The sequence below is a fragment of the Cetorhinus maximus genome, chromosome 4, assembly GCF_964194155.1.
Source record: "Cetorhinus maximus chromosome 4, sCetMax3.hap1.1, whole genome shotgun sequence".
Taxonomy (NCBI): Eukaryota; Metazoa; Chordata; class Chondrichthyes; order Lamniformes; family Cetorhinidae; genus Cetorhinus; species Cetorhinus maximus.
In genome coordinates this window covers 79377643-79394563 of record NC_135882.1, presented here as the reverse complement: position 1 = coordinate 79394563, position 16921 = coordinate 79377643, and the positions used below count along the sequence as shown (strand labels likewise).

The 16921-nt window shown below is 41.6% G+C and overlaps 1 protein-coding gene across 3 annotated transcripts in view; it reads left to right on the top strand.

Annotated features, from left to right (window-relative positions):
• Window positions 1-3156: 3156 nt before the first annotated feature.
• prex2 (phosphatidylinositol-3,4,5-trisphosphate-dependent Rac exchange factor 2) overlaps window positions 3157-16921 on the top strand; it is a 675068-nt gene continuing 661303 nt past the window's right edge. For all 3 annotated transcript variants that reach the window (XM_078540383.1, XM_078540384.1, XM_078540381.1), the window contains exon 1: window positions 3157-3779. In XM_078540383.1, coding sequence (XP_078396509.1) covers window positions 3639-3779 — 141 coding nt within the window. In that variant the 5' untranslated portion in view covers window positions 3157-3638. The remainder of the gene's footprint in view (window positions 3780-16921) is intronic.

The following is a 16921-nucleotide window of genomic DNA, read 5'->3' as shown; positions in this document are numbered from 1 at the left end:
GAGTTTTTTGATGAGGTAACCAAGAGGGTTGATGAGGGTCCCCGTAATCTGGTTGATCTGGTGTATGTGCACTTCCAAAAGGCATTTGATAAAGGTCCACGTAATAGGCTTGCCAGCAAAGTTGAATCCTATGGAATTTAAAGGATAGTGGCAGCATGGATATGAAGTTGTCTGAGTGGCTGGAGGAAAGTATGCAGTGGTGATCCCCAGAATCGGTACTAGGACCACTACTTTCCTTGATACATATTATTAAATTAGACTTGGGTGTACATGGTACAATTTCAAAATTTGCAGATGTCACAAAGCTTGGAAGTATTTTGAACTGTAAGATGGGTAGTGAAAGGCTTCACCACAGCCTCTCAATGAAGTAGCACACCCACTGTGTACTCAGCTTGGTGGCCCTGGCAAGCAGCTGACAGCTCAGGGAATTGGGTCCACTGGCCGTTAAAGACAGAATCCTTGATTAAAACACAGCTAAATGAGATTTTGAGTATTGAAATACATTATTTAACAGATGCAAGGGAGTTCCCCACTTGCCTTCAAATACACCCAGGTGAAAGCCAGAAGAGGGTGGGATGATGTTGGGTCCTGACCAAATGTCACTTTTAGGGAGTTTAACATCCTGCACACTCCCAAACCCTCCTTCCCTTGCTTTGAAAATTCCATCCCCTCCTCTCAATTCTCTGCCTGCAATAGGCCCACATTTATCTTTACTAACATTTTCCTTTTTACATATTTATAGAAGCTTTTACAGTCTGTTTTTTTACTTTCCTCACTAGTGTAATTTAATATTCTATTTTCTTTTTCTTTACCAACTTCTTGATTTTCTTTTGCTGAATTTTAAAATGCTTCTAATCCTCGGGTAGGTAGCTTTATATGACTCTTCCATTGATCTGATAGAATCCGTAACTTCTCTTGTTAGCCATGGTTGGATCACTTTTCCTACTGGATTTTTGCACCTTAAAGGAATGTAAATTTGTTGCAAACCATGTATTCATTCTTTAAATGCTAGACATTGACTGTCTACCATCATACCTTTTAATGTAGTTCTCCAATCTACCTCATCCAACTTGCCCCTCATACCTTCATAATTTCCTCTGTTTAGATTAAAGACCTTAGTTTTGGATTGAAATACATCACTTTCAAATTTCATGTAAAATTCTGCCATATTACGGTTGCTGTTCCCTAAAGGCTCCTTTACAATGGGATTATTAATTAGCCCTTTCTCATTGCACAATACTAGATCTAAAATAGCTCGTTCTCTAGTTGATTTCTCAACATACAGTTCCAGAAAAACATCACGTATACATTTTCGGAATTTGTCCACCTTAGCATTACGGCTAATTAGGTTTACCCAGTCTATAGGTAGATTGGAGTCTCCTATGATTACTGTGTTATCCTTGTTACATGCGCCTCTAATTTCCTAATTTATACCGTGTCCTACTCCACTACTATTTGGTGGCCTATAAACAACTCTTACCAAAGTTTGCTGCCCCTTACCGTTTCTTAGCTTCACTCAAACTGATTCCACATCTTGATATTCCGATCTAAGACCCTCTCTCACTAATGTACTGATCCCAACCTTTATTAAAAGTGCGATCCCATCTCCTTCTCGTTTTTGTCTATCCTTCCTAAATGCAAAATACCCTTGGACTTTCAATTCCCAGCCTTGGTCACCCTGCAGCCACGTCTCTATAACAACAATTAGATCATACCTGTTTACTTCTATTTGTACCTGCAATTTATCTACCTAGTTGTGAATGCTGTGTGCATTCAGGTAGAGTGTCTTTAATTCTGACATTATCTTCGCAATTTCTAGCCTTAATCGCTGGCGCACTCTTATGTTTGTCTACTATTGTCCCTTCTTGACACACTCTGATAACCATTTCCCTTATTACTATCCTGCTGTCTTTTTACTTTATGACATCTTCCCTCACCTCTACTATTTAGTTTAAAACCCTCTCTCCTGCCCTAGCTATATGACTCACCAGAATACTAGTCCCAGCACAGTTGAGGTGAACACCATCCCAGCAGTGCAGCTCCCACTTTGCCCAATACTGATGCTAGTGCCCCAGGAATCGAAACCCATTTCTCCCACACTACGCATTTGACTCTCCAATCTTATTTGCCCTATGCCAATTTGCTTGTGGTTTAGATAATAATCCAGAGATTATCATCTTTTTGGTTCTGCTTTTCAATTTACCCCCTTGCTGCTAAAACTCTCTGAGCAGAGCCTCCTTCTTGGTCTTACCCATGTCATTGGTACCAATGTGGACCATGACACCTGGATCCTGCCCCTCCAGCTTACAAGTTCCACTCCAGCCCAGAGCAGATGTTTTTGACCCTGGCACTGGGCAGGCAACACAGTAGTCTGGACTCTCGCTGTCGACTGCAGAGAACGGTATCTATCTCCCTAGCTATGCTGTCTCCCATCACTACCACATTCCTCTTCGTTTCCCCCACTTGAATGGCGTCCTCCAGGTGATGCTGCCAGACCTGCTGAGTTTTTCCAGGTAATTCTGTTTTTGTCCTTCACCTTTAATTTATGAATGAATTTTTTTCCAAACCTGTTGAAAAAAACACTTAAAATATCTTGAATCATGGAATGGTACAGCACAGGAGACCGTTTGGCCCATCATGCTTGTGCTTTTGGAAAGAGCTATCCAATTAGTCTCATTCCCTTCTCTTTCCCATAGCACTTTTTTTCTCCTTCAAGTTATCCAATTCATTTTTGTAATTTACTCTTGAATTATCTTCCATCACCCTTTCAGACAGCACATTACAGATCATTGCAAGCTGCAATGACTCCTCCAATTCTTTTTCAGTTACTTTAAATCTGTACCTTGCCGATCCTTCTCTCACTGGAAATCCTATCAAAGCATGATATATAAATGCGATTTCCCCAATAAATTTAGTTGATCTTAAAATCATGCTCTGATAAAGATTATCCCTCCTTCAGGTTTCTAATTTTTATGACATAATCCCATTAACCTCAGAAATCTCAACATTTTGGGCGAAAGATAAACTGTTCCTCCTATAAATTTAGCAATGCGAAAGATTCCCGGATATCCCTGACATCTTCCTCCAGTTAATGTAGGTTCAGTAGCCCCAAACTAGGATTGAGAGCAAGTTTCATGCAAACATTGTATTGGGTAAGGGTTTGGAACGTGGACATGTCATGAAACGGGACTGTATTCTGAATGACATGTGTCGCACGCTACAGTTTCCAGGTTGTTTTCCTTTCCTCTTTCCTGATACCACCAGGGTCACATTGGAAGTTTTTGATGAATGTGTAAACATAACAGTGCCTTTCCCACAGCTTATTCCATGTGGCTTCTCCCTGCAAGACGGAGCACCTACCGAGCCCCACGCACTCCCCGACTCGCCTGTTTCCTTCAATTATTCGAGTCTCCCAGCTCACGGAAAACAGCCGTACCGCCATTCCTCCTCCTCTTAAAACATCAAACTGTAAGTCGCCGAAATCCGAGGAAAATATGTTTACATTCCCTCGTATTGACAGATTGATCCCCCTCAAGTGACGAGAAAAAACATACATTTTTTTAGAAGGAAACGAAGCGGTGGTACTTCGGTGCGAGCTGCTGGCAATTGAGTGAATAAAAAGGTATCGCTGAAGTAAAATGACTGAAGAAAGGTCGGAGAGTAAAGGGGAAATTAGTGGCAAGGATTTGGAGAAGCAGCTTCGTCTTCGAGTTTGTGTTTTGACAGAAATTCTGAAGACCGAGAGAGATTACGTAGATACACTGGAGTTTCTCGTCTCCGTAAGTTTACGAATACTTACATGTTTACTTTTTAAACCATCTCTAACTTGAACACCTCTCATGGAGCTGTTTTAGTTACAGCTGTATTGATGTGTATTTTTGTCAAGTTAGGAGTAGCATGAAGATCTTCAATGATTCATTGCATGAAATTTGGTTCAAGTTAAATGATAGCTTGCTCGAATGTGGGGTGCTATTAATTTGTTAATAAGCCACGTGAAAGTTAATAAGTCTAGCTGGACGCTATAATTATATTATTGCAGTCTTTAATGTCAATTGGCGAAATCGTTGGAGTAAAATCTGTCACGTGTTTAATTTTGCCTACATGCTAAGTATAACAATGTGAATGAAAGTGGAACCTTTTGATCGTTTCTGAAGACCTGCCACCCACACATTTTAAGTGTTGCAGTAGAAGTTCTGGAGTAACTTTTAAGTCCAAACATGTTGGTCATCATACAGCAATACCTGAAAACTGCAATCTATATCCAGGGCATATGGTGGCACAAACTTCTTTCTTACTTTTTTGAGCGCCAATTAAATTAAATGCTCGATTTGGTCCGGGTTTTCTTGCTGTGCTAGTTAAGGTCTTGTGCACCGTTTCAAAGCTTCTAACAGTTGCATTTCTGATTGCTGTGGCTGGCGTGGTGCACAGCTTCCCCCATGTGATTAAAAGTCCTAATCAGTTTTATAATTCAGAGCAGCAGCCTTGCTGATCCACATTATAACAATGTAGTCTGCAGAATAAACCAAGTTCAGGTGCCTTTTAAGAAATAGCGAAAATGACAATGTTTTATCAGCAGAAACTGTGCAGATGGTGAGAAACTTTGCACAGTACAATGAGTAGCCCTGCGGGAAATGCTGGGAAAAGGCGATTTGGCTTCTCTGTGATTAGAGAGGAAATGACGCGAATCCCGGGAATTTGGTGCCTATTTATATAAACTTTATTTCCTGATTTAAGGGAGCCCCGAGGGAAAGAGACCAGACAATAGGCTGTGAAATGGTTGATATCCTGAAGGAAAAATGCAACAAAACAAAAACGATTTTTTTTTTGGAAGCTTTTAACTGTTTCGTACATTTTAGAGATAACATGGTCAGCTTTTAACTGTTTCGTACATTTTAGAGATAACATGGTCAGTTGAATAACATTCATATAGTAATAACTTTGCAATTTAGGAAGCCATGTGTAAGGTGGGGAAGGAACCGATTTCCAACCAAAATGCTCAGTTAATGAGAAGAGATAGTTTAGACATTCCATGTACATTGTTAAAATTGCAGTGTTAAACTAGCCCATTCACAAAATTAACATTCATACTTGGAAACTGACGTGGGCAGGTACTTGCATATCGTGCTACAAATAAACCTGATTGAACTAATATGAATCTGCTATCAGGTTTATTTTCTGATATCAGATTCATATCAATTCAGTCAGAAACAGGAATGAAAACAAAATGCTGGTCTCTGCAGGTCAGCAGCACCTGAGGAGAAAGGAAGAGACTTAATATTTCAGATTCATTACTTTCAGGCAAATCTGGTTACTTCTCCCGCTATAAATGCTGTAAGACCTGAGTATTTCTATTATTTTCTGTTTCCATTTCAGATTTCCAACATCTGCAGTATTTTGCTTTTGTAATTGGAAACAGGATTTAACTTATTTCAGAATTTGGATTGGATAGGCAATCTTGCCTAGCCAATCAGGTAACTTGGTTTTGTTTTAGAAACTTGCGAGATATAACTTTTAATTTTAAGAAGTTACCTTGGCACTTGACTCCTGTTGGTTTTTCATGGCAAATTGCCATGACCATAATTATAATGGAAAATGTCAATGTAAAATTCTCATTGTAATTAGACCCACCTACCAGTGGTGGTGCCAAAGCACCTAAGCTTTGTGTCATAGCTTCTGAGCCTATATTGCAGAGAAATATTTCATGCAACTTTACTTTTGCTTCTCAAATTCTTGTGTTTTGCTACTTAAATATAATGGCATAGAACTTAGGTTCCCCAAGGGATTGTACCCTGGAGGTACCCCAGAAGATGTACAGGGAGATGTCCGCCCCCCCTCAAAAGTCCTCATGTGAGGACTGCACATGAGTTTCTCAGGAAGTTTAAACTTATAATGGGCAATTACCCGAAACCTGGAACTATTTAATACTCCGATTTAAATTTCGAATGGTTCTGACTCTCTCTTAGCAGAATAGTTACCCAGGAGAAGTTAGAAGGATTAAAACCACTTCTAACTCCTGGGTAACTATGGTACTGACCCCCCTCAGACCCCCTGGCTACCTCCTCAACCACACCCTCCCATTACACCCCCGACTACACCTTCACTCCCAGACCACGCCACCAAAACCCTGACTACCCTCCTGACCACCACACCTTCCCAACTATCACCACCTCCCCCCAACTAATGCTCCCACCTCCTGACACCCCCACCCCCTGACCACCCGACTGTCCTAACCATCCTAACCTCCTCCACCCGACCCTCCCCCTCCCAACCACACTAACCCCTCCTAATGTCATTAAAAGGAAGCATGGCTTCACTCCCCTGATGTTGCTGCCTTGCACAGGAAGGATCCCAGAGCTGTTGCACTGCACATTTCTTAACAGACCTGGGAACGAATATCAAGTGAGAAATGTGCAGCTCCTGATCGAGCTAAGTAAAAAGGAGCAGAATGGCAATCTGACAGCGATTGCAACTCCACGGAAGTTCTGGACCAATATATGAAAATAGGCACAGCATGTATGAACATAGTGATGGGTGAATTATGTTTGCACTTCCCCTACTGCCAGTGCACAGTTGCAGCAATGTGTACCATCCATAATATCCACTGCAGAAATTCGCCAAGCCTCCTTTGACAGCACCTTCCAAACCCGTGACCTCTAAGGAAAAGGGAAGCAGATGCATGGGAACACCACCATCTGCAAATTCCCCTCCAAACCACACACCAACCTGAGTTGGAATTATATTGCTGTTCCTTCACTGTCACTAGATCAAAACCCAGGAATCCTAACTGGGTGTATCTACACCACATAGACTGCAGCAGTTCAAGAAGGTGGTTCACACCACCTTCTCAAGGGCAATTAGGGATGTGGGAAGTTACTGAAATCTCTCATCAGAGATGGAGTACTTGAACAAGCGTGAGCTGATAAAAGAGAGTCAGCATGGATTTGTGATGGGTGCACCGTGCCTGGCTAATCAATAATTGGGCTTTTGAGGTGGTCACTAGCATAGGGGAGTGTCTATATTGTTGTCTCACAAACCTGCCTCCATGGCGAAACTGGAACCAGCAGCGATTTTCCCTGGGTTGGGGCCTTAATTAGGGTCTGCCGTCCAATTAGCTGCCGGGACATGGGAATGGAACCGGGCTGCTTCTGGAGCATGCAGGCTGAAAGGGCTCCTGTAACGGGGCTCTGTAAGTGTCCCTATATCTAAAACTGGAGAATTGCTGATTTCAAACCATGTTGTCAGCTAATCATCAACATGCATTATTTCCTTGGTAAACTCCGTCCTGCCTTTCCCAAACTCAGTATCCTAGTGAATATTGCTGTGCATCCACTTTGCTGGAGGTTTAAAGCAAGCCTTATGTGTAGGACATCACAATTGCCTCTTCCTGTGTATATACCACTACATGAACTACTACTATTCCCCTTCCTGCTACCTTCAATGGCCCTTCTACCCTTTCCTTGTTATGTACAGCTCTAAGGAAGGTAGGTAGCTCACCATCTTATTCCATGGAACTAACCTTCATAAAGTTTTCTTCTCTCCTGACTCACCTCCAACTTGCTGCACATCTGCCCTCACTGTGTCTGAAACTCTTTCGAGTTATCAGCAGTCACAGATTGCAACTCTTTCGAGTACAATCACAGTTCTTGGTTTCCAGGAGTGGGACATGAACCCACAACCCTCTGATTCAAAGGCGAGGGTGCTATGAACTGAGCCACAGCTCCAAAACCTCTGAAAATTGGGCTTATGTTCATCCTTTTAAGTAACCTAATTGGCCTGTTAATAGGCATGAGTCAGTTCTGTGGCCTGCTCACTCCCCTCCTGACGACCGAAACAGAAGTGGGATTTCAGGCTGTGCGATGTACTGGCCATTTTTTTTCACAGAATCACACAGTGCAGAAGAGGCCCTTCGGCCCATCGGGTCTGCACCGACACGTGACAAACACCTGACCAACTTACCTAATCCCATTTACCAGCACTTGGCCCATAGCCTTGAATGTTTTGATGTGCCAAGTGCTCATCCAGGTACTTTTTAAAGGATAAGAGGCAACCCGCTTCCACCACCCTCCCAGCAGCGCATTCCAGACCGTTACCACCCTCTGGGTAAAAAAGTTTTTCCTCACATCCCCCCTAAATCTCCTGCCTCTCACCTTGAACTTATGTCCCCTCGTGATTGACTCTTCAACTAAGGGGAACAGCTGCTCCCTATCCACCCTGTCCATGCCTCTCATAATCTTGTACACCTCGATCAGGTCGCCCCTCAGTCTTCTCTGCTCCAAGGAAAACAACCCAAGTCTATCCAACCTCTCTTCATAACTTAAATGTTTCATCCCAGGCAACATCCTGGTGAATCTCCTCTGCATCCCCTCCAGTGCAATCACATCCTTCCTATAATGTGGTGACCAGAACTGCACACAGTACTCCAGCTGTGGCCTCACCAAGGTTCTATACAACTCCAACATGACCTCCCTACTTTTGTAATCTGTGCCTCGATTGATAAAGGCAAGTGTCCCATATGCCTTTTTCACCACCCCACTAACATGCCCCTCCGCCTTCAGAGATCTATGAACACACACGCCAAGGTCCCTTTGTTTCTCAGACCTTCCTAGTGCCATGCCGTTTATTGAATACTTCCTTGTCAAATTACTCCTTCCAAAGTGTATCACCTCACACTTTTCAGTGTTAAATTCCATCTGCCACTTATCTGCCCATTTGACCATCCCATCTCTATCTTCCTGTAGCCCAAGACACTCAACCTCACTGTTAACCACCCGGCCAATCTTTGTGTCATCCGCAAACTTACTAATCCTACCCCCCACATAGTCATCTATGTCGTTTATATAAATGACAAATAATAGGGGACCCAGCACAGATCCCTGTGGTTTGCCACTGGACACGGGCTTCCAGTCACTAAAGCATCCTTCTGTCATCACCCTCTGCCTCCTACTACTAAGCCAATTTTGAATCCACCTTATCAAATTACCCTGTATCCCATGTGCCTTTGCCTTCTTTATAAGTCTCCCATGTGGGACCTTGTCAAAGGCTTTGCTGAAATCCATATAAACTACATCAACTGCACTAACCTCATCTACACACCTGGTCACCTCCTCAAAAAATTCAGTCAAATTTGTTAGGTATCACCTCCCTCTGACAAAGCCATGCTGACTATCCCTGATCAAACCTTGCCTCTCCAAGTGGAGATAGATTATCTCCTTCAGAATTTTCTCCAATAGTTTCCCTACCACTGACGTGAGACTCACTGGCCTATAGTTCCCTGGCTTACCTCTACAACCCTTCTTAAATAGCAGAACCACATTAGCTGTTCTCCAGTCTCCTGGCACCTCCCCCGTGGCCAGAGAGGAATTAAAAATTTGGGTTAGAGCCCCTGCGATCTCCTCCCTTGCCTCCCTCAGCAGTCTGGGACACAAATCATCCAGACCTGGAGATTTGTCCACTTTTAAGCCTGTCAACACCTCCAATACCTTGTCACTCCCTATACCAATTTGCTTAAGAACCTCGCACCTCTGTTTTGGCACAATCTGGGACAGGAAAACCTGGACTCTGTGTTCAGTTTTGGCACTGGATCTCAAGAAAGATATAGCGGCCTTGGAGGAGTATAGTGCTAATTCACCAGAACGATACCATGGTTAAATTAAGGGAACAAGTTGCAAAAACTTGCTTTGTGCTTCTTTGAATTTAGATGTTTAAGGAGTGATCTATTCAAGGTCTTTGAATAAATGGTTAAGGGTTTAAATAGGGCAGATACAGAGAAACTATTTCATCTGGTGAGGGATTCCAGAACAAATAAATATAATCTAAAGAAACATAGAGCTAGGCCATTTAGGAATGAAATCAGAAAGCATCTGGTTATACAAGTAGTAATGGAAGCCTGGAACACACTTTCCCCCAAAAGACTAAGTCAATTGAAATTTTCAAGACTGAATAGATGATGGATCTTTGTTAGGCAAGGATATTGATTGATCTGGATCAAAAGAGGGTAATTGAGGTATAGCACAGCCATAATTTGATTGAATGGTGGAACATACTTCAGGGACTGAATGGCCTAATCTGTTTCAGTGTCACTACATCAGTAGATCTTTGATGGAGGCTATTATATCCCAGACATTCCAGAAACCCAGTTCAATAATGACATGGAGATGAAGATATTTTGTGTGGAAAATCTGGAAATCCTTTTGATTGGCGCAAGTGACATAAGAGAAGGAAAACTAATTGTGGGTATCTGCTATTGACCGACATGTCAGGAGGAGGAACTGGGCCAAGAATTTTGCAGTTAAATAAAAGAACCTGGTGCAGGGATAGAAGCATTTATTATGGGGGACTTCAAATTACAAGAAAAAGATTGGGGAAATTATAAGATGTGCATTGTTGGATCCCAGACTCATTGTTGGATTGTTTATGTGGAACAGTAGTCAATGAACTGGCATGACTAGTGACACTATTGGACCCGATGTTAAGTAACAAACAGGTGGTAAGCAACCCAGAACAAAAACAAAAATACCTGGAAAAACTCAGCAGGTCTGGCAGCATCTGTGGAGAGGAGCACAGTTAACATTGAGTCCGAATGACCCTTCAACAGAACTAAGTAAAAATAGGAAAGAGGTGAAATATAAGATGGTGTAAAGGGGGGGGGGGGGCGCACAAGAAGAGCTGGATAGAGGGCCAGTGATAGGTGGAGATAACCAAAAGATGTCACAAACAAAAGGGCAAAGAGGTGTTGAAGGTGGACTCAAAACGTTAATTGTGTTCCTCGCCACAGATGCTGCCAGACCTGCTGAGTTTTTCCAGGTATTTTTGTTTTTGTTTTGGATTTCCAGCATCCGCAGTTTTTTGCTTTTATCTTAGTGGTAAGCAACCCAGATTCAAATATGAGTGACCACAATTAAGGTGAAGCTCGAAGGTTAAGTTTTTGAAAGAAAAGTGCATTATTACCACAGTAATATTCAGAGAGCAGATTTTGACAGGATGTAATGTAAGCTAAGGAAACTGACTGGACAGTACTGTTAAAGGATAAAAAGGCCAGGTGAAAAGCTCTTGAAATACTGTCTAAAGCTACACATAGCACAATGTCCTGAGATCAATAACATGGTAAAAGAGGGGAGCTAAAAAAGAGTTGGAGGTTAGGGTGGCAGGAATATTCTATGCTCACAGAGGAGAGCACCATTAGTCATCCTCTCATCCTCGCTGAATTTCAGGGATAGATGAAAATCAGAGAAAGCAGTAAAAAAAATACATCACCTGAAGAAATCAAAGGAAGATAAGACATGAGTTTGGATGGCTAGCAAAATTGGTTCTTATGGTGAACCAGCAGAAGGCATTGTCCAAGGAGGCAGTAGAGAATAGATTAGCTATTTCAAAGTGTGAGTGATGAGAGGTACTAGTATTTGAGACTGCAGAGTCAATTAAAGTGCTATATTTTTCCATGTTCTTGGATTTCTCTATGGAAAAGTATACATTGTGTTTTGGCAGTTTTGACGTTTTTGCTGCAAACATAGTCCACTGCCTCAGGAATGTAGCTTTTCAAAGGAACAGAACTCATTACTAGGAAGCTATCTTGTAAATTCTGTGAAGGTAGGCTGTCATTTTTGACTGACCAATGACAATGTCTGTAAAATCTGAACCCAGTTCTTATGGTGGAGTTGTCCCACCTACTGTGTTTCAAGGAGGGGGTCGATTGGTGGCTCTGTGCTCGTGCAGAGAAATCTATTCTGGAGCTTCCTGCTAATTCTGCAGTTCTTGTTCTATTAATATAGAAGTGAATACTTGAAGGCTCTGTGGAAGTGGATTCAACCTCAGTAAGTTTTCTGTGTTCGAATGCTGGTTCCTGTTCAATATTATCAAAAGTGAATTGTGGTGTCTTATTATTTTGTGAACTGTGAAGCTGTAACTTAAATGTTGTAATTTAATGGAATCTCCTTTGCTAATTGATCTTCTATAAGTGTTTAACTTATACTTTTAATAAATCTAATTTCTAAGTTATAGCCATAATAAGTGTGATTATTTTCTCACTATCCGAAGACTAAAGGAACATGAAACAGGTTATCGCATTTCCAGCAACCTAGACAATGCTTCATTACCAGACTATGCATGAGTTTGGTTCATAGGGAGTGAAATCTCTTTTATGGACATGTTATTTGGTACTGAGCATAAGTAAAATAGCTGGAGAGATTCTGAAAATAATATCTCTTTTATGTGTGTTCTCCTGACAACTCAAATTCCACCTTCTAATGCTCTGGGGTTGATTGTATTGCTGTACACAAATCCCTCATGACACCAGTCAACCTCTTCTGAACCTCCTAGAACTGATGGGGCAGCAGGATGTAGGAAGCCAGGTTTGGATGGTCACAGTTTTAGGCACAGAGAAGGCCTGATGACAAAGAGCTACTATCTCCGTAATCACAGAAATATGCATTCCAGTTGTTTTGATGGTTAATTGCTTCTCACTGATATGCACAGATGTCTGTTAAGTTCAATGAAGGATGCAAAGCATTGGAGGGAAGCAAGATGCCGCAACAATTGAATATGGTTTTAAGGAGCAGTGTCCTTGGCAAAAGACGGGTAAAAGGGCCAAATATAACATTACCTACTATTGGCATGATCAAGATCACTTCAGTAACAGGTCCTGTACTCCTATTTGATCTATTTTATGAATATAAAATATATTTTTGCAATCTTTCTCATTTAATTATATACACTACCTTCTATTCAGTTGATGTTAGCCAGTCATTGTGATTGCATCCCTTCGAGTTCTCACTTCAATTAATACAATAGCCACAGACACCACAGACACTAAAAAAAAAATGGGGACTCTTCCTGCTGCTGAATCCCAGCCATCATCAAGGCTCTTCTCCTTTATTCATTGTTGGCAGTCTTTCACTCCCTGTGGTATGAGTGCACAAAATACATGTCTGTTAATCATCTGCAGTGTTTTAAACATGGCAGCACAATGTGAATTCCCTCCCTCCCAATGTTGGTAAACCAAGGACCAGTAGCTGCATTGCTCTAAACCAATCTTGCATATACAATTAGAGCCACTTCAGGAAGAAGCAGTGGATTAGCAGCTGGGTCACATGCCAAGTATAAGTCCTGCCATACCATTATCTCACCGATTTGAGGAAAATCCAGCCTAATAATTTCTGCATAAGAATAAGACTTCACACTGAGCATTAGTAGGTATGCTGAAAGGAAGAACTAGATATCTGGATAGGACTATTTCCTGAATTATCGTGGCCTCCAAAACTTCACTATGCAGAAAGGCCTTGAGATTGACATGCCAGAGAATGCAGAGGGTGAGGGAAAATGAGATGGTGGACAACTGAATATTGGTTCTGGGAAGAGGAACAATCATAGCAGCTGCAACACCATTAGGAGAACTATAATTGAGATTTACTCAGGACATTTTCAGTGAAACCTAAACCAGTGATGGTCAAAGCATATTTCCCTCCATAGAGAAGTTCCATTTTGATCAACAGGCTTTAATTTTAAGTCCCTCCATTTCTGCTTGCATGAAACAGTGACTGGAAAACATAAAATCACCACTGGCGTTAGAAAAACAAATATAAAGTCTGTTCAGCATTTACAAGGCACTAGTCAGGAGTGTGAAGGAATACTTTCCACTTGCCTGGATGAGTGCAGCTCCAACAACACTCAAGAAGCTTAACCCCATCCAGAACAAATCAGCCCACTTGATCAGCACTCCATCTATTAACATAAACACCCCCTCTCCCTGCGACTGACACACAGTGGCAGCAGCGTGTACTATCTACAAGATGCACTGCAGCAACTCAGCAAGACTACTTTAACAGTACCTTCCAAACCCAAGATCTCTACCATCTAGAAGATCAAGGGCAACAGATACATGGGAACACCACCACCTGAAAGTTCCCCTCCAAGCTAAACACTCTCCTGACTTGGAAATATATAGCCATTCCTTCACTGTCGCTGGGTAAAAATCCTGGCACTCCCCAACAGCACTCTGGGTGTACCTACACCACATGCACAATGGCAGCACACCATCACATTCTCAAGGGCATTTAGGGGTGTGCAACATATACTGGCCTTTCCAAATGATGCTCACATCCCATAAAAGAATTTTTAAAAACCCTTTATAATAATTCAACAAAACTTGTTATTTATATAAACAATTTTCACTCTGCCAACCATTGACGACTTTTCTAATTTTCATGACGTCTTAAGTGCCAGTTTGGGTTCAGGCATCTGGGATACCAAGGGCTGTTCAGAAGTACTAAGAATGTCTTGGGATGGAGATGACTGTACACCGAGCTGCTTAGTGCGGAGATGGATCCAGAACAGTTTGTGTATTTGGCATTGACTCATCCTCACATTGGCTGCGCTCTATTTCTTCCGCTTGTGAAGACATCTGGGGGATGCTGTCCAGAGAGATCTCCAGTGCAACTTTGCTCAGGGAAAGCCACCTCATCAGTATGCTGTCCCGTTATCCTCCCTTGGCTGGAAATGAGATACTGGTGAGCTACAGCCTGAGAGAAAAGGGTCTTAATGGAAGCACTAATATCCCTCAAATTACTGGAGTGGAATTGTGGAGGAAAACTGTCCTACGTTTTTAGTGTATTGCCTCCCTGTCTATTGGAGATCACTTATGACTGATGCAGTTGAGTTATTAAATCCTAGATGGAAACTTTAAACAACTGTCATAACCTATAATTTTAAGTGTTATGTTTGAGATGTAACTCTAAATTCAGGAATCAGACCCCCGGTTCTCGAGGTTTTACATTAAACTAAATGAAGCATTTTATTAATTTACACAGGTTAAAAATGTAAATAGACATGGCTACAAATTACTACTGTCATAACTTTTAACAAATTCCCAAACTTATCTCCATTAAGGCAACAGCAACCCATAGACTTAACCTGACAAAGCATTTTTACTTTATGGATTCAAAATGAGGCTCTTTTGACTTTAGTTCCTGTGGTGAGAGTTGGAGGATTACAGTTGCTTTTTGATCTGACATTGCCTCTACTCTGCAAAGGCGAAAACTGCTAAAGTTATACCTACCACCCCCATTGAATGTTAATTCTCTTTGCATCAACAACCTCTGAACTAAACCTCTCTAATAATAAAACCCCTTTCATAGTACCAATTTTATTAGTAATATAAACATATTGCTTGATAGCTGCTAGATAGGTATCATTTTTGACCTCACTTCTTGAATGCTCTATTCAAAAAATGCAAACGCACGCTATCTCTCTTATATATCAAAACTTGTACACATCAAAGCACCCAGGCTAGCTGAAGTAAATCCACTTAAGACACACCCACAGTCTAAACCTCCATTTAAAAAAATTTTTTTCCAATAATATTATATACACTAATAGCTTCATGACAATCAGACAAGGTAAATAACTAGAATTTGGAGGTGACAGTGATCGTATGACATTGCAGGGATTAAATTGGGTTATGTTTCAGCTGTTCTAGATGTTAATTGGCCACCACTAGTGTCTAAATAATGTCCCAGATATGTGTGTGCACTTTCAATGGGAAGTGTGTGGGACACCATCTTGGAAAAGGTGTTTTTATCCATGCACCTAATGAAAGTCAGCAGCATGCAGAGCAACAAGACCATATCATGAATCAGTGAGCAATGTTCATTTTAAACCACTGTTGCCATTTTGGTATTCCACACTCACTCAACATTAAATGGCATGAAGCACCTCCTCACCATGCCCCTGCAGTGCTTTTTAAAGGAATTATCAAATGTTTTCATATTAGTTGTTGAATGATTCCTGCTGATTGGTGCATGTTTTTGGAAGTTTCCTATTCTTGGTTAAAGTGTAATTACTCTACAGGGAGTGGTTTGGCTGGTCTTGGAGTACTTTTTGTCTCATTTAAAATATTGTGCTGAAAGATAATGCTTCCAGATGTGGCTGGTCTAGTATGGCTTGTTCTAGGGATTGAAAATAACTGGGAAAATGAAGAGAGGTCATGGAGAGTAGGACAAGCTGCTTCAAAAGACAGAAGGAAGTGGGGAGAAGAGCACTGAGTTGAAGCTATATCCCTGGAAGGTCTTCAGGGAGCAATTCTCTTACCTTAATTTTGGTGATAGCCAATGGACGAGATGTTTTCAGTTCACAAAATGGCTTGTAACTGATGTATGTCAACTGCTGCAGCCACAACTGCAGCCTCAAAGTAGGGAAAGGACACCATAGTCTGCATTTGTTAAGGTCACTGTGGCTCTTAATTTTTATACCTCTGGCTCCTTTCAGGCTATTACTGGAGATTTATGCATGATCTTGCAGTTTACATTGCAAAGCTCTATAAGTGAAGTCATTGAGGCTCTGTGTACAATGAGAAACACATACATCTCATTCTCTCTTGCTACTGATAAGCATAAGGCTATGCACAGATTGCAGGCTTCCCTATGGTGCAGGTTACCACTGACTGCATGTGCATTGCCTTCCGTGCTCCTCGTCTGAGTTCAGCCATTTTAACCAATAGTAGGGGTTCTACTCCACAATGTGCATCATGCAGATTAATGCCCATTATCATGGCAGCAACTTTCTATCTGTAGTTGTCCTCTGTTCCACCTATAATTTGAACCAGCATAGCAAGCCAAAAGCTGGCTACTGGACAACTAGGGCAATGCCATCATGATGTGTCTCGTGACTCTGGTCAGGAACCCTCACACATGTACACAGCAGGCCTACAATGAGAACTGTGCTGCCACTAAAATCATCATTATAGAGCACACAATCAGCTTCCTCAAGCATTGCTTCCACTGCCTGAAAGAACCCCCTTAATTGTCTTTGTTCAGCAGAAAAGTCCTGTTTAAAAATAAAAAATAGTAACAAGGATAAAGTTTTTAAATATATGCAGGGTTGGGTTTCTATTGCATGTTGGAGGAACTCAACAGTCTATTTACACAATTAA